The sequence below is a fragment of the Tursiops truncatus genome, chromosome 13 (genome assembly GCF_011762595.2).
Source record: "Tursiops truncatus isolate mTurTru1 chromosome 13, mTurTru1.mat.Y, whole genome shotgun sequence".
NCBI lineage: Eukaryota > Metazoa > Chordata > Mammalia > Artiodactyla > Delphinidae > Tursiops > Tursiops truncatus.
Window position 1 is genome coordinate 32,736,749 of NC_047046.1, and position 18,151 is coordinate 32,754,899.

At 40.5% G+C, this 18,151-nt stretch overlaps 1 protein-coding gene across 9 annotated transcripts in view; it reads left to right on the forward strand.

Moving 5' to 3' along the window:
* The window catches only part of EPB41L3 (erythrocyte membrane protein band 4.1 like 3), a 132,007-nt gene that overhangs the window by 70,026 nt on the left and 43,830 nt on the right, over positions 1-18,151 (forward strand). For all 9 annotated transcript variants that reach the window (XM_073790544.1, XM_073790543.1, XM_073790542.1 and 6 more), the window contains exons 4-5: positions 11,845-11,949; positions 13,475-13,517. In XM_073790544.1, the coding sequence (XP_073646645.1) occupies positions 11,845-11,949; positions 13,475-13,517 (148 nt within the window). The remainder of the gene's footprint in view (positions 1-11,844; positions 11,950-13,474; positions 13,518-18,151) is intronic.

Consider the following 18,151-nt stretch of genomic DNA (forward strand, 5'->3'; position numbering starts at 1 on the left):
TATTTGTAGTGAGGTGGATGGACCTAGAGTCCGTCATACAGAGTGAAGTAAGTCAGAAAGAGAAAAACAAATACGTATGCTAACACATACATATGGAATCAAAAAAAAAATGGTTCTGATAAACCTAGGGACAGGACAGGAATAAAGACACAGACGTAGAGAATGGACTTGAGGACACGGGGAGGGGGAAGGGTAAGCTGGGACAAAGTGAGAGAGTAACATTGACATATATACACTACCAGATGAAAAATAGATAGCTAGTGGGAAGCAGCTGCATAGCACAGGAAGATCAGCTCGATGCTTTGCGACCACCTAGAGGGGTGGGATAAGGAGGGTGGGAGGGAGACGCAAGAGGGCGGGGATATGGGGATATACGTACGCATATAGCTGATTCACTTTGTTATACAGCAGAGACTAACAAACATTGTAAAGCAATTATACTCCAATAAAGATGTTAAAAAAAAAAAAGCTAATAGGTCTACCACCTGCAGGGATGAAATATTGTCTTCTTGCAGAAATTAGGAAAAAAATCCAACACTCTAGATCTGGCCAGAGCAGATTATACCCATGTGGTAGAAAAATATAAATAAACTGATCCTGAATAAATTTCAAAGAACGTAGCAGTTTTTTGAAGAGCTTTGAACAGGAAATAAACCCCAGATGCACTTATTTCACTTGATTTTCTTTCCTGTTTCAAAAAATACTAATTTTGCTCTCTGCCAGGCTCAGGGGTACGTGTTGGGAATCCATTTGCAGGTAGAAACTGCTTACCTGAGCGGCTGGCATTACCATTACTCAAATTACAACACAAAGCAGCGTGAAATTGCCGCCCTGACAAGTGCGATGCAGAAGATATAAAAACACGTTCTCTGAGACCTGGTCCTGGAGGTGGGGGGTGGGTAGAGTCCTGAGGAAGGGGTGCTTGAGGAGAGATCTGAAGGCTGGACGGGTGGAAGGGTCCAGGGTGTGAAGGTGGCTTGTGCAGACTTTGGCAGGAGGAAGCCTAGGGAGAGGGGCTGGAGGAAGGTTGTGTGATGGAGTAGGGGGTCAGGGGAGGCCAGGGGGCACCGCGGGGGGAGCCAAAGAGGCAGGCGGGACCTCCCCCACCATGATGATGGGGTCTGACCGCATCCTCAGTCTGGCTGTCTGTGCTCTCACTGCTGAGTCTGATAGCCAACTTCTGGTCTTCCCACATGGGTATATTCTCACAAAGAGTTTTTGAATGTAAAGACAGAAGTGAAAGTACATTTGATAAAATCTCGGGCTCATCTCCTTTGAATTTCACTTGACATCCTCCTGAGCCCCCAAGATCGCAGGCGTCTTGCTGCCCTCAGTCCTTGTTAAGCCAGGAGGGAGCTGGCAGGACTGACTTAGAGGCTCAGCCTTCAGAGAAGGGAGAGCATCACTCAAGTCCCGAAGAACTTCCCAAAGTCCCTCAGCCCCGAACCTCCCAGTTCAGCTCTGAACACCGATAAGGTCCAGGAAAGACAGCGGCAATCTTGTGAGCCCAAGAAAAATCAGAATAATCTGAGTGTGTCATACTTTACTTTTTGCTTGAACAGAATGGTTTGAAGTTCTCCTGTCAGTGAAAGAACGTTACAGCTGTTTGTTAGGGCAAAGGGCTGTACCTACTTTGAAAGCCCTTTGTCTTCTGGATTCAGTTTGCCTAACCATTTCAGTTTTTTATGTGAGTGTTATTTACTGCCATTTGCTGATGCAATTCGTGCTTTAAAAGTAAATAACCACAAAGCTCAAAGAAATCACCATCTGAGATTCAGGAGTCAGCAGAGACCAACATTCCCTCGTGGTTAAATGAGCTCTTGGGACGGCTGCAGTGAGGGGACCTTGTGCTGACCCGAGGGGACGGGTCTGATCTGGTTCTAGAATGAGGCCTGGGCCTCGCTTCTTCACAGGGCAGAGCAGGCTCCTCCCACCCCCGCTCCCAGGTGTGGGAACTGCTGGGCCGATAGGATTAATGCTGGCTCTTCAGGATTGCGAGCTCAGGAGCTCAGGATGCCCCCGATAGAGACAGCGAGGTCCAAAAGCAATCCCAACCTTGGACGTGTAGACCTGCTGGTACCCCAGGTGGTCCACACCGGCTATTGCACGTGTCCGACAAAGCTGGAGAACATGTAAGTAGAATCAAAAAGTTAGATGCTTACAAAGGCTTTTTCTCCCCAGCTACTGGATTTTAAATACTAATCCAAAATATGATATGCTTTCAGTGAAGGCCAGACCGACCTTAAGTGTCATTGAAAGTGTCATCAGCTGTCCTATTTTTTTTATTTATTTATGTTTTCATTATAGGTCTTTCATAGGTTTTACAATTATTTTAATTTAAAACCTCTATTTTAACTAGCGAAATGATATAATTACATTTTTTAATTATGTGAGTGGTTTGCATAATAACCCTGAAATCCTTCCTCTGTGTGCTTACTCACAGCCTTGTCCTGTTAATAAGAGGAAATAGCTGATGGACACTGGTTCACTTAAGACTTATTTGTTTAAAGCACTTACTGTTATTATATGGTTTTGATCTTCAGTGCCTTATAGGACTGAAAAGTGGCCGTTCTACAAATTCCTACTCGTTAAATGTATATCATTAAAAGTTGTGTTTTCACTGTCAACATTTGCATTGCCTACAGTGCTTTATTTGACCACATGAGTTATAAATCACAATTTGGGTTTTGTTTGATTTTTTTTTTTTGAGAATTGTCTTGGAAAGGAGACATAAGTACTTCCTCTCCCAGGAAGAATTTCACGAAGTCCCGCATCGTTCTGAATTAGGCCCTGTAGTTCTTTTACAAGATTCAGGTTTAAGTCTGTCTCTTTCAAACATCCCTCTTCCCGAGGGCTTCCTTTTCTGCATTCGTTTGGCACACATTGGCTTAGTGACCTGAATCCTTAGCAGATTAACAGCAGGAAATGTTGTCTGACCGCTCGCTGCCAACATCTCATATGTGTGATGTGAAACTCTTTGTGAAAAAGCGAGCCCAATGTTTTTGCCAGGAAGAAGCACGCTTCACTGAAAAGCTATCATCTACCACGGTACATGGCTCTGAGCACAAAAGTCTGATTTCAAACAGAGGCTGAAATGGTGACAACAAATGAAGACAGGAACAGATTGTGGCTGAAAGAAAAAGGCATCTTTCTAAAAAAAGGCGGAGGGGCTTCACGTGCGCAAATGGACTCTTGCCGTGTGTGTGCTAAAAGTATTTTTTCAGAGAATCTCTGTCAAACCTAGGTCGACTCTACTGCATTTGAACTCTGCCTACTTGTTTTGGTTGTGCTGCACGCCATGTCTATGATAATATGTAACTGTCATGTTTTGGCCTAGGATGTACTAAAATGTGCCAGTGTACCCAGTGCCTGCTGAAAACCATTTTGTATGTGTTTGCAAAGGATAATTGAATGTACCCTTGGTTGACTGATAATAATAGTTCTTTCAACCGTTTCTCCCTTTTCCCTGTACAGTGAGATTTATTTTTCACAAGAGACATGGGATGATTTCACTGCAGATGAAATAGGCATCAGTGGTATGTCAATCTCTATACCAAATTTCAGCCTTAGAAAACCTAAATGTATTGGGCTTCTTATGAAAAGGGCCTACTAATAATCGCCAGCATTTATTGGTTATCGTTTGCCATGGGCTAGGCAATACGTATGCTTTCCTGTGTTTTATTTAATGCAACAATCCTATGAGTAAGGACCAATATTATTTCCATTTTTTAATGAAGGCAGTGAAGTTCAGAAAGGTTCAGTGACCGTCTCACCTCACAGCCAGCTAGTTGTAGAGCCAGGGTCCAGCATTGGGGTTGTCTGATGTGCCTCACTTAGAATAGAATGGTGGGAAAACCGACTTGAACTGGATAGGAATAATATCTTTAAAATTACATTTTGAAGATATTTAAATAATGCTAGATGAATTCTCAGTTTCTAGACAGTTGAGACATGGAAATAAATCACTGTTGTGGGACTTCCCTGGTGGCGCAGTGGTTCAGAGTCCACCTGCCGATGCAGGGGACACGGCTTCGTGCCCCGGTCCGGGAAGATCCCACATGCCGCGGAGCGGCTGGGCCCGTGGGCCACGGCCGCTGAGCCTGCGTGTCCGGAGCCTGTGCTCCGCAACGGGAGAGGCCACAATAGTGAGAGGCCCATGTACCGCAAAAAAAAAATAAATAAATAAATCACTCTTGTGTTTAAAAACTTAGCAAGACCAGGAAGTGGTCCCAGGTTCATATTTTAACAGGCCACTTCAGATCTTTATTGCTAACTGAACTGAGTTTAAGAAAGTGACAGAATAATCATTGATTGACTTAATAATGTGAAAAGAACTATTATGGTTTTCTAAAAAGCTGATTGCTTGTGAATTTAAAGAAAGAGCTAGCAAGATATGTAACATCTAGGCAGAAAAAAATCATCTCTGCTTCTCACATCAGCCCTCTGAATTCACTGCCCAGATCACGCTTGGGATTTAGTACATAGACTAGGTCCTGCCCCTCTGGGCATGGATCCTGGCAGTAGTGACGGGGATAATGGACTTCCTACTGTGCTTATTAAACTTGGCATTGAAAGTACACTTGAGACAGAAAGCCCCAAATGGAAGTAGATGCGCACAGGGCAGCTGGGGCCATATATTGCTTCTTAGACCTTCCTGGCCTCAGATCTCAAGTGTTTTTGGACTGTTGTCACAGACCAGACACCATCATCATCTTTTATTCCTCTTGGTATTTTCTAAGTGTAGATTTTTTTTTTTTAATCCACCTAAATTTCAGGGCAGACTGTGTTAGAACGTTTTTCTATCTGACAGAGCAAAAAGAAGACCCAGGAAAAAATAACCTACACAGAGTCCAGGTGTCCGATTTAGGCTCAAGTTTAAGCTTAGCTAGTTTGCTGAGCTCTCCACGTGCTCCTATAACACCAGGCAAATTGCGTTGCCATCGTTTAGAAATGAAGAGAATTCCAGTTGACCTTGAGAAGTGAGGAGACTGGAAAAGCATTCAGTGTGGAAATATGCAATTAGGGAAGGAAGCATGAAAAAAAAATGATGGCATTTTTCATCGAGATTAATCGAAGATAATGTGAGGAGAAATTCCTCCTTCAGATTCATGCCCGGAGTGTTTATTAGGCGCATATGTTGAATGTCTTCTGTGTTTAGGACACTCTGTCGGGGGCATTAAAAAGGTTGCACAGTTTCCTGTCCTCAGGGAGCAGAAATACAAGTTCACAAAGTGCAACAATACACAGAAAGATATAATTTCAGAAGAAAATCAGCAGTCCAGTTGAAGAAGATATATGATGGAAAGAATAAAGTGCTTACAGGCTGGCGCTCCCTCAAATTTCAAAGCAGCTGAAATAAGGGTACGGAAGTGTCCGTTTCCCTGAAGGGTCTCAATATTATATGTTTCCTTGTATTAACGCACGTGGTATAAGCCTGAGCCAATGTAACAAGAGGCTTTTTTTTCAGTGACGGTTTAAAGAAATGCGCACATAGATCCCGCGGAGCCTCAAGGATATATCCACACGCCCTGGTGCTGATGGCTTTGGTTCCCCTGCCCCTCCGCATTTCCCCCCGCCCAAGAAGTAGGGACCATTGATTAGCTCCAGTTCTCAGGCAGAACGACGTGCTCTGCCTCATTTTCTTTGTGATAGTGCAGCTTCAGATAAATAAGAACTGCAGCCCGTCTTTCTAAGACGAGAAGATTATACTTGACTTTACAAATTTCTCTAATTTCAGCTTTTAGCCTTTCCCCAGGCTGATTCATAGCTTTGTGAGACTGAAAGAAAAGACAGATTCTGTTGAAGTCTTGTGCTGGGGTTTAGTACAATTTGTGCTACCTGCTTGTGCGCTCATGACTTGAGCACAGACCAAGACACGATTTCCAGGGACTTGAGGATCAAGGCGGCGCTCATTTTCAGAGGACGCGTCCACAGGTGTGCCGTCTCCTGGTCAGCTGTCAATCAACAGCAGCTCCTCCCTCCATCCTCCCCTGGGTTCAGTGCCCAGTGTTTGTTCCTCTCCATCACCTCCCTAACCTGCTGGGGAAGATGTGAATTCTTTTACTTGTTCACAAAAGAGGAAATCAAGACATTTGTTTACCTACCTGGGTCATTTTTTAGTAAGGTAGCAGGTTCTTGAGTTAAAGTCTGTATGTTTTAGCTCTACCGAGGGGGAGCTAAAAAAAAAAAATTCGAACTCAAAAACGTTTCTATTTTGTGTATTTCGTTCATAGCTTTAAATGCAGGTTCATTGTTTGGCTGGTTTATTGGTTGGTTTTATAGGTTGGTGGTTTATCATTGCTCATTTGTAGCATTTTATTTCAGCATGTGGCTCGTTTTTCATTTCTTGAGAAATTAACGTTTCTTAAGAAAATTTGTTGGAAAGGGTGTCTTAAGATTTTAAGACTGTGTGTGTGTGTAAATAAAGTTGATCATAATGCAGCTATCAGTGTTGGTACAAGAAGGCCTGAAAGAAACTGGTGTGGATCTAAATCTGAAGAAGTTACACATTTCCTCAAAAAAAAAGAAAAGAAAAGAAAAATTGCTTTAGAGTCCTCCATTTAAGAATTTTTAAGTTGTAAACTTAAGTGTACCTTTTGACCATGCCTGCAAATGAGATCTTGAAAACATACAAAGGCCTGGTGCCCACCTTCAGAAATTCTGACTTATTTGACCTGAGGTGGGTTCCTGGATATTGGCATATTTTAGATGCTCCCAGGATCCACGGTTGAAAAACCACTAGTTTAAAATTTTGCTTTGGCAACATTGGTTATGATATGCTAGTGAGAAAAATTTTAAGTTTCATCACGTTACCTTTTTATTCTCTTAATGGCATTTGACCAAAATGAGGCTCCATAAAAAATAAATATAGGAGGCACGTTGCCACCAGGAGTGTCTTTATAGTCAGTCGGGATATAAGGCGAGCGCACAGAGAGACAGCTGTGACAGAAGGCAGAATATAGAAGGTGCCCTCTTGGTACCATAAAGTGCTCTAATGTCCAAGGGTGAGAGAAGTCACAGTTGGCTGGGAGGACAGGAAATGCTGTAAAGAAGTGGGACTGGAGAAGCATTGTGAAGGATGAGAGTTGACAGGCAAAATGTAAGGCAGAGCACTTGGGGACATTTAGAGCATCAATATGGGTAACACCTGTAATGGACTGAAACACGTCAAGCCTGATTTAGCCCGTGGGTTCATAGCGATGATATAAGACAAAAATCCTGATTGGTGACTCCTGGATGGTGCTAGAAAGCCAACTCGTTATCTTGAAATTGGGTAAAGGAAAAGGTGTGAGCATTGATCCTGGCTTCCGTCATCAGACTATGTCACTGGATAAATAATTCTGACAAAGAGAAGTGTCTCTTCATAGACATACTCCAACTAATAAATGGGGGACCAAGGTTCGGATTCGAATATCCCCATCTTGCCACCTCAGATTAATGGGTCTAGGGCAACGATCGTTAGTGACTGCTAATATCACAAAAAGGCAAGAGTTAACTTTATGCCTCGTGGTGAAATTGCACAGCGTCATTTATGGAAACCAGTCGAACAAGAATGTGGTCAAGCTTCTAGATTCACTGTCAGTTTACAGGAAATACAGAAGACAAAAGAACATGTTAAATTACACCATGGAGATGCAAACAGCAAGTCTAGACTGAGCGAACTCTACAGGCAAATGACCTGGTCTCCTAGACAAGTTAATTTCAAGGGGAAAACCAACATAAATGGAGAACTTGCAGATTAAGAGAGACCAGAGAGATATGTCAGCCGATTGCGGTGTATGGGCTAATCAAAGAAAATGAAAAAGAAAAAAAAATCTTTGAAATAATTGGGGAAACTAAAGTCCTGACTAGATATTTGGTGATATTATGAACTGATTGCTACTTTTGTTTAGATGTGATGAAGTTATTGAGATTACATTTCTTAAAAGAGCAGAGTTACATACTAAGATAAATAGAGACACAATTATTTGCTGAGATGCTTCAGAGTACCCAGGGGGAGGATGAGTGGAGCAGAACTCCAGAGGAACCAAAATTGTCTTCAGAGGCATTTGTTAAAACTGGGTGATGAGTATGCAGGCTTTCGTGATGCTGTTCTACTTTGGGAAATGTTGGAAATTCTCCCATCCTAAAACATTCTGAAATTAGTTTTTTTAAGTTGTTAGACAAATAAAAGTACAAATAAAAAATTTAATGTAAACTTTCAGGTGATGCCGGTTGATAAGACCTTGAAAACCAGTGTTTTACCAACATTGTAAAAATCTTGAATTATCTTGGACTTGCAGGAAGTTTCATTAATGCTGCAGAAAAGCTTATTTCATCTGCTGTGTTTGAGTGGTGATGATGGACGTATCCTCGTCTTCTCTATTTCAAAGAGAAACCCAATTTTAAGTGGAAAAAGAGGGTAGAGAGAGGGTAGTCCACCATTGGTTTGTTACTCCAGGAAAGCAAAGTCCACTTTCCTTAACGTCCAGGTGTTAAAAGTCAATGGTTATGTAGACTGCGAATGCATCTGAGTCAGAGACGTGACTTAACAACTCACAGGAAACAGCAAATGAGACTAAAAGCTGTTCATCGTCTCCAGTTAAGTAAATTACCCATTGATTTTAGAATACCTCTGTCCAAAAAATGTTTTTTAATCTACTGAATTCTGTTTTTTTTTAACATCTTTATCGGAATATAATTGCTTTACCAGTGGTATGTTAGTTTCTGCTTTATGACAAAGTGAATCAGTTATACATATACATATGTCCCCATATCTCTTCCCGCTTGCGTTTCCCTCCCTCCCACCCTCCCTATCCCACCCCTCCAGGCGGTCACAAAGCACCCAGCTGATCTCCCTGTGCTATGCAACTGCTTCCCACTATCTTCTACTGAATTCTTGACTCATTATAGCTGTTATAAACATACCCAATGAAAGTAAGATGCCCAGATTTGATGACTTAATGAACATCCTATCTTTGGGAACCGAATATTTAACATAAATTCTCTAAAAGGCCCAGTGACGGTTGAGCTTCAGTCATATTTTAGATGTTACTACCTAAAGATGCACACAGTGTCAACATGTAGAAATAATTGACTTGAGAAGTTAGATAATGCACTAGAAAAAAATGACCTGAGTAAGAAGAATCAAGAATCTGGGGGAGTTGGGAGTGATTGCGGAGGGGATCCTGTCTGGGGCTGCAGAATAGTCCCATTTGGTGTCCTGTACCGACTCCATCCATCGCCAGGGTCTTTGTCATCACGTGTGCGGCGGGGCTCTGAAGCCGCATTTGGGCTGCACGGGGGAGTGAGCTGTGATCGTTAGTGATGTTGGCCATGAGCACAGGTGCCCAGTTACAGCCTCAAGCCCGTGATCACCTGGCTCCATGGAGTCATATATCCTCACTCAAGGATGAGAAGGTGAAGGCCCACATAACGTGAGAGACCTTTCCAGTGTCATCCAGCTGGCCGGCGGCCATGGTGATGTTTGGCAGATAGGAATTTCATTGTTTACATATAACCATCTATAGCAGATTCTAGACAACCCGTCCTAGTTCTTAGGGCCAAAACAAACAAACAGAAACAAACCCAAAAACCCTTCAGAGAGAAGAATGGACCACTATGTTATTGTCTTAAGGACTGTTTATAGTGTTCAAATATGTTTAAAATAGTAAGAAAAAATCTGGTCTGTTCAAGAGAGAGCTGTGGTTCATTAATAGTAATCAAATGGTGAGAAGCCAGAAAATTAAGAACCAGTTAGTACAGTGGTCTGTGCTTGAGCTAATCATTCCACCTGTTAGACAAAAGGAAGAAGACAGCAGCCAGAAGACAGCTAATAAAACAATGCCCAAGGCCGCCGGCAGCGTGACCAGAATAATTCCTCCACTGAGGGCCTGGCTGGGGTCTGCTGCTGGCTCAGAGGATGTAGAAGGCTTTGTAGAGGAAGGTTTATTGTATTTGTTTTGTTTTGGTTTGTTTTTACTCATTGAGAAAGTACTTGGCCAGACGCTGGTATGTATTTGTGTGTGTGTGTGTGTTGTGTTGTAGTTAAAGCAGTTAGACAGTAAGCAGATAATTGATATCTGAAGAAAGAGCAGGGCATATTAATACTAAGGATGCTTATTGGTTACAAGGAGCTATATATGTGCTCCTACCACAAAAATGCCTAGTGAGTTCTGTATTACGTATTCTGCCATTTATCAATCACGTAGGCTGATAATATCAATGGCTGACGTTTGTGGGATGCTTGACGTGTTATCACTGGACCAAGTTGGAATACTTTGTTTCATTTTAATGTCAACCATTACAAAGAAGTAGATGGTTTCATACCTGTTTTACAGAGGGAAAGCTTCGAGGTCCGCACAGCTGCAAGGGACATAAGGAAGACTCAAAGCCAGGTTCACCTGTTAAAGCCACCGTCATAGGCAGCACTAAGACTGCCTCTCCCATGTAACTCCTCTGGACCTCTGTGTTCTTATCTCTAAACTGGACATCATACCAATGGAAGCATCAGAAGAACCAGTTTTTTTTGGTGCAAACTTTATAATTTGTTAAGCGTTATTCAGAAGCAATATGCTGTTATTTACAAATAAAGGATTTAAACCAGCGAGCAGCATTTCATTGTCATACCATTTATTTATATCCATTGAACAATGTTACACAGTTTAGCTAACATGTAATTTATTTTCATACATTATTAAACTTCTTTCAAATACAACATTGATTATTCAGCTGGTTACAATTCAGGCTTCAGTTTTGTATCCTACATTTATCTTTTCTCCTAAATAGTCATGCTTGAGGGGACTAAGTAATTTCCAGTATATTTGCGGTTGCATAGTAATACATACCACTTACACGTCTTCTGGATACTTACTCTTTGATATGCCCATTGTTTATCAATATTCTTATTTTTCTCTTACTACATTAAATCTTAAAGACAAATACACTTAAGGTACGAGATGTGAAATGTTGGTACTGCACAAACAAAATGTACTTTAGCTTAATTGCTTCCAGTTAATCCATCTCAGACTCCAAGGCCAAGTTTAAAAGACCTTTGATGAAAATATGATACTGTATATCACCATAAATTAAGCTGATGGATTTTTTTCCCCAGATGACTGCCTTTTTTCTTTCTCCAATCGACTGCTTTATGGCCAAAAATACAGCACATATGTCTACATCTTACATTTATAAATGATCATTTAAATCTTTAAACTTAATGAACATGTTTGTTATGTTTAATAGGAAGGATTTTCTCTAAAAAAAAAATTCAGAGAAAGTTGAACTCTGTGATACAAAATTGAAATTTGTGGCTGTAAACAAAAACTAATGAAGTTTAACGGGCTTCAGAGAGTGATCCACAGCTAGACTTTCTCAGTAAGGACTGGGGTAGAAAGTTTGCAGGGGACTTCCGCCTGAGACAAGGAATGGGGTTAGTTCTTCTCAGGCTCAGAACCTGATCACGGGGGGGAGTGAGCGTGGGTATCATGAAGCACAGCTGTGGTCGGCCCTTTAATGCTCTCACCGGCAGGATTTTTGTGTTTCACAATATATTTGAGGCTTCGAGCACCACTTCATTTCCCCAACTACTTCCGTTTCGAAATCATCGGCAGGTCGCCTGTACTCACTCACTGACAGGAGTTATTTTTTTGTTTGTTCTGTAGGAGCTGCCTCTTACAGGATTAGGTCCACTTTATTGAGCCTTTTTTCTAGTTAAAAAGGAGCTGGTAAAGTGATCAGACCTGCTTGTTGTTTACTGAACAGTTACAATGAGCAATATTTTAAGTTTTACCCATTTTTGTTCGTGGCAATTGACAGAACATTTTTGGTGTGTGTTGACTTGTTTTTCTGTTTTGTTCTCCACAGAAACGCTCCAGAGGCCAAGTGCTGTTTGATAAAGTATGTGAACATCTGAATTTGCTAGAAAAAGACTATTTTGGGCTTACATATCGAGATGCTGAAAGCCAGAAGGTGAGTGGTTGAAAGCAGTACAAAGTATTGCGGCTTCAACTGCGCTTCACTGCAAGAAAGTGAACTGAAACTGAATTGGTAAATCGTTTTCTCCACCTCCCCTCGTGCTCCCACGCCCTCAGATTTATTATCCAAGGCCCTAAATGCTGTTAATCACCTTATTTCTTCATGAAGGAAATTATTGACAACTTCCTTTAATCTTGAGTCTTTTGGAAACAGTCAGTCAGTCAGTGTTTCTGCTTTTCATGCTTGAGTTCTTTATGGTTCCAGAAAAGCATTTTATATGGTGCTTTGGGGGGATGATACACTTCCATGGATTGGAGCCAATGGGAATCACATAAATTGATAATTATACGGAAAACATGTTCGCTGGATGCCATCTTATTAATTCATCTTATTACACTTTCATATTCTTGCTGAATCACAATGTGAGATGAATCATGTACAGACCTGATGTACGAGGCAAGCAGTTAATGTATTCAGTCCACGTTTAATGATACATGTAAAAACCTCTGTAGACTCTTATACCTGCTGCAGTCTCTTCAGGCCTTTATCTCACTTATCCCCCCAACTGCCTGAAAGATAAGGAGGAAGAAATTGTTTCCTTAATGCTGGAAACTGAGCCACAGCAATTGTGCTCATTAAATGTCGCTTGTTCTGTTGTCGTTTGTTAGTGAATCATACTTTATCTTTACTGAATTCCATGGTTGATGTCTAACTTCATTATTAAACACCTGAGTGTTCTAATGAGGAAAATCATAAGTGGCAAGTGTTCGTTTGTTAGGAAAGCATTCTAAGAAGGTGCCTTAAAATCTATAATCACAGAAGTTGCTGCATGGGACTGAACGGCTAGGACATCAGTGGTCAAGTTACATGCAGAGTCAGCTCTCTGTGTTCTTGGGTCCTGCATCTGCAGGTTCAACCAACAGCAGATCAAAAATATTTTTTTTAATTCCAGAAAGTTCCAAAAAGCAAAATTTGAATTTGCCAGTGCACCAGCAAGTATTTACATAGCATGTCCATCGAATTAGGTATTATAAATAATCTAGAAATGATTTCAAGTATATGGGGGCGCTGCATAGATTATATACAAATACCGTGCCATTTTATATAAGGGACTTGAGCATCCTCAGATTTTGGTGTTACCTGGGGTTCTGGAACCAATCCCCTGTGGTTACCAAAGGATGACTGTATCTTTAGCTCATGCTTGTAACTTGTTTGAACATAGAATCCACCATTTTTTCTCCTCTGTTTCTGTGCTAGCTTGAATCCCTGAAGGCACTTGTTGTAAAAGAAAAGAACTTTGTCAAGCCTGAGTTGTGTGCACACACATCTTCTCATTAGACCAGAGCCTGGGCCCTCGCAGGACTAGCGAAGGGGCACCAGATGTAGGGGAAGGACCCAGCTGGGGGACCCTTCCGGCAGCCACTCCTTCTCAAATACGTTTAGTTCATCTCTACCCAGTCAACACTAAGTCATCTCCAGTCTTCTCTGATTCATATTCAGACTCTCACTTCTTTTTCAGAATTGGTTGGACCCTGCTAAGGAAATTAAAAAACAGATTCGAAGTAAGTTCTTTTGGATTATTATGTGTAGAAATAGGAAGATTTTCAAAGAGTGGGGTTATCTGAAATGGTAGCTCATACCCACATGGCTGGTGTGAATACGGTATTTTGAAAAACAGATTAAGATCTCAAATTTTATCTTTGGCAGGTTGGTCTCGCTCAGATACCCATTAGCAATTACTGCGACCCGGGAATAAAATGACATGACACTTGACCTATTTCCTTGCCTGTTCAGAGATGTGAGATATGATTTAATCAAGTGATGCCCCCGTTGACAATCATCTAAAAGTTTCAGACTTAATTATTAATGTTGTATTAAGCCTAACTGCCACCAAAGTATGCAAGGCAAGCAGTAAAAGTAATAGTCATTTAATAGCTTAGAAATGGGGTAACCAGTAAGACTGCAGTTTACTGTCTGATGACATCTTCTTTTCTTAGCCCTAAAGGCAATTTAAGAAATGGACATTTCCTAGCGCACGAATCAATTACATGAGCCACTCAGAAAATTTAAATACAGGTAGCTAATAAGTATTAGAAAAGGTGCTAAGTGTTAGTAATAATTAAATGCAAATTAAAATGTGACATTTTTCACCTATTCAGATTAGCAAAGATTTTAAAAGTTTAACGATGCCCTACACTGGCAATTTTGTACACAATTGGTAGAAATATAACCCTTTAAGAAGGCACTTTGTGTCAGATTTTATTAAAATTTAAAATGTGCTTATTCTTTGACCCCTGATTTTACTTGTAGAAATATATCCAGTGTCTGCTTAAGAGAGGAGTGTGTACATATGTGTCCATGTAGGAAAGTTCATTATCATACCATTGGCAATAGAAGAAGACTCAGAGCAACTTAAATATCCATTTATAAAGAAATGATAAAATCGATCATGAAATAGCCATACCTTGAAATACTAGGTAGCTGTTAAACAGAATGAGGTAGAATAAATATGTTTTAGCTCTCATTAGTGAGACCTTAGAGAAATAATTCATATTTGTTTAAAATGAGTTATGCATATATAGATATGTGGAAATACCTGTACCTCCAGAAGTGGCACTGCAGGGTAGGGGGTTGAGAAAGAGGAATTTTTTCATTTTTATTTTTAAGCCTTTTCTGTAGCTGTTGCTTTTTACTATGGATAAATGGTAAAACATGGATATACTTTATAATTTCAACTAACTAGTTAATTTTTTTCAAGCAATTCATTTTTTATCAATAAAATCTAGTTTAATTTTCCAGAACAACTGATTCTATTTGAAGATTAAACTTAAGACCAATTTATTAATAAGAACAGCATTCCCATCAAAGTTACTATTAAAAGAGAGAGCAAATCTTTCTAGTGCCTTTGAATGCTCTGAGGTCTCAAAATACCCTACATGCTAATAAAAAGTAATTAGTAGCGAGCAGTTTGAAATGGCTTAATACTAGATAATATCTCAAAAGAAGCAAAAAATTCACTATGCTTCTAGATATTAGAGAGTCTGATGATTCTTTGTACAACGAAAACATCTTTACCATATTTTTGAGAGGAATTTGGTGTGGTCACTAATCAGAAACTTGATAGTGAAGTAGTTTGATAGAACTAAATTGGGATTAAAACCAGGGACAGCTACAGTTGTGATAAGAAGGTGAAAACTTCAGAGTCCTAGTAAAAACTTTAAGATGATGAATATGTTCTAAGGATCTTTTTATGGAGTTATTAAAAGCAGATGTGCTGAATATCTTAACATTTCATGTGCTTTAAGTCCCCTGTATTCACCTAATTAATAAAACGCTTTTTCGTACTTGGTTGATTTTATAATTACAGAGCACTTTGAAAATATATTACATGTTCAAGAATAAGTCATTATACTGTTACAAGAAAGGCTGTAACAACAGTTAATTTTCTTTTCTGCTGTTAATGGAACTCTTTTTTTCCTTCATTTCCCATTTATGCTGTCTCCGGCCTTCCTTTCTAAGAGATGAAGTTTAGGGGACAACTGGAACATGAGATTTAAAGGATATTTTCCTCATGTAGTTTAGGCAGTGTTTGTGACAGCAACATAAAGAAAACCAAGTGACAATCATGCAGATAAAGGAGGAGACAAGAAAAAATTGGAAATTTTTAGGAATGGAATTTGGTGTTTTTATCTATATTCCTTATTGTTTCCCATGCACAAAATGCCTTCTTTCCACAAAAGGGACATTCTATCAAGGCAGAAAAGTATTATCAGAGCTAATGTAATTATTGTACAATCACCTCCTCTTTCTGAACATAAATATCAACAATAAAAGGATCTTTCCATTATTTTTATGCTGTAGGTCCACAGTAGGTCTCTAGAATGAGATCTTCAAGAGAATGGCAAATGGCAGTCAAGCTGAAAAAGATTTTAAGTTATGAATTTATGAGAAATAGAAAATCCTGAGCCTGAAGAGTTTGTTCTTATGAAAAAATTCTTATTCCAGTCATCTTTTACGCCTAGCAGATCTAAAATTTCTAAATATATTCTGCTATAGAGTATATTTATGATATAGTAACTTCATGATATAGAATATATGATATATAGTGATTTATGCTATAACTGTAGTATATTTAGAAATTTTAAGATTTGGAAGACATAGAAGACTAAAATTAGAACTTTTTCATAAGAATGAATTCTCTCCAGTGTCACAGTTTTCCGATTATCATAAATTTGGAATTTAAAATCCTGTATCAGCATTATAGATGTCACTTTCATGCACTCAAGCGCTTGCATTTCCGTCCCTAACCAGAGCCGTCACTGATCAGACACAGGCTCGCAAACCTATTTATGGCATAACCATAGCCGCCCAGTGATGCGTTTCCACCAGATTCTTTACGAGGATACGTATTTCCGCTTTAATCTGCCTCTCTCATTAATTTCAAATGTTACACCTCATTTCACTGGATTTTTTTTTTCCTTGATTGTGGTGTAGATTGTGTTTTCCATAAACTTTCCCACCGTTTCAAAATAATGTCCTGCAAAACCTCATATTTGATTGGGTTATAACCTTAGGAAAGTAGATTTCCTTGGGATTAGTGATTTTCAAAGTACGGTCAAGTGTATTAGAACCATTAGGGTGTTTATTAAAATCACAACTTCCTGGACCATAATGCACATCTCTGGAATAAAAACCTCTGAGTAGAGCCTAGGGACTGGCGTTTTTAACAAGCCCCTCCGATGCTTCTTAGGCCCACGATCATTTGAAAGTCACTTTACTGTAATGAGGATTTTTGCATTGAAATATCTTTCTTCTATTTTTATTCCCTCTTAGTTTCCAACTTCGAGTGTTTACCCTGAATTTATTATGAGTTTAATTGCATTGCTAAACGATTCATTGGATTCACTTTGAAGTGGATAAAAATTATAAAAGAGCAATAAATCCATTTCCCATAACGAATCCATTAGCTTTCATTCCAGTTGCTTGCGGGGAGACCAGCTCTCATTATGAACCTCATGGCTGGCAAGCATTCCATTTTAGCAGGAGGTGAATAGGAATCAATAGGAAAGTAAAACCAAATCAGACTTGTTAATTTTAGAACAACAAGAGGACGTTTTTGAGAACAGTGGGAAGAATAATCGCTAGAAATAGGTTTGATTGCCAGATATTTTATGGCTCGTAATTCTTACAGCCCACGTTTGGGGAATATTTTCTTAGTGGTTTAGAAATGACACGAAACACCCAGTAATACCCGGTCCCTATACCAAGTCCTTTATAAGGCAGCTCAAATGGTGTCCCTGCCAGGTGGACCTCTCAGTGTAATATGAGTAGTGGTGTGCAGAGTAAACCAGAATTAGCGAACAGACTGTGCCATGGATGACAGGAATACAGGTGACCTCTGCAGCTAAGTATTTGCTACTCAAGCAAGAGACCAGTTCAAAGGAAGGAGCCGGGAGGTACTTAGGGTGTTGTCCCTTTCTTGTGAATGTTTGGGAAGGACTCGGGAGAGAATGGAGCTTCCAGGAGTCGCTGAATGGGAGAAGGGGGTGTTTGGAAGTCTTAGGAGGGCATCTGAAGCATGAGGGCTGGACCACGAGGTCACGAATCACAGAGCAAAAGGAAGACCACGGCTCGGAGGAAAGGCCTCCAGCACCGAAGCTGGGAGACCAGGAGGGTCCTCCAAGCCGCTGTTCAGAGCGAGCAGGGCCTGGGCCCTTGGAGTGTGCTTACTGGGTGGGGGTAAGAAATGGAAACAGTTCCCGGCGAAGGAGCCCCCAGGCTTCAGTAATGGACCGCATTTATTGAAAGGCCAGACAGAGAGACCAAGGTGAAAATAAGTGACAGGGGTGATCACAGAGAGAGTAAACGTCGAAAAGAAGAAAAGGTGGGTTTTATTCTCATTTACGGTGATAAACATGGTTAGGTATACACAACTAGAGAATGCATGGATAAAACGGAGCACTCAGGAAGGCTTGTAATGTCTCACGTTTACATACGGACGGTCTGGGGAGCAGGTGCCTGTGAGCTGGCGTCTGGGTGACCCCCTTCCCCTCTGGAGAGGCCATAGGAGATGCCACAGGAGGAGCGGCGGCCGCGTGCAGTGAGGACCGTCCTGATCAGGGGCTGAGGTGGAGGGCTGGGTTTGGTAATGCACAGTACATACCCCCACTGTCTCTTCCATCAGAAATTTCCCCAA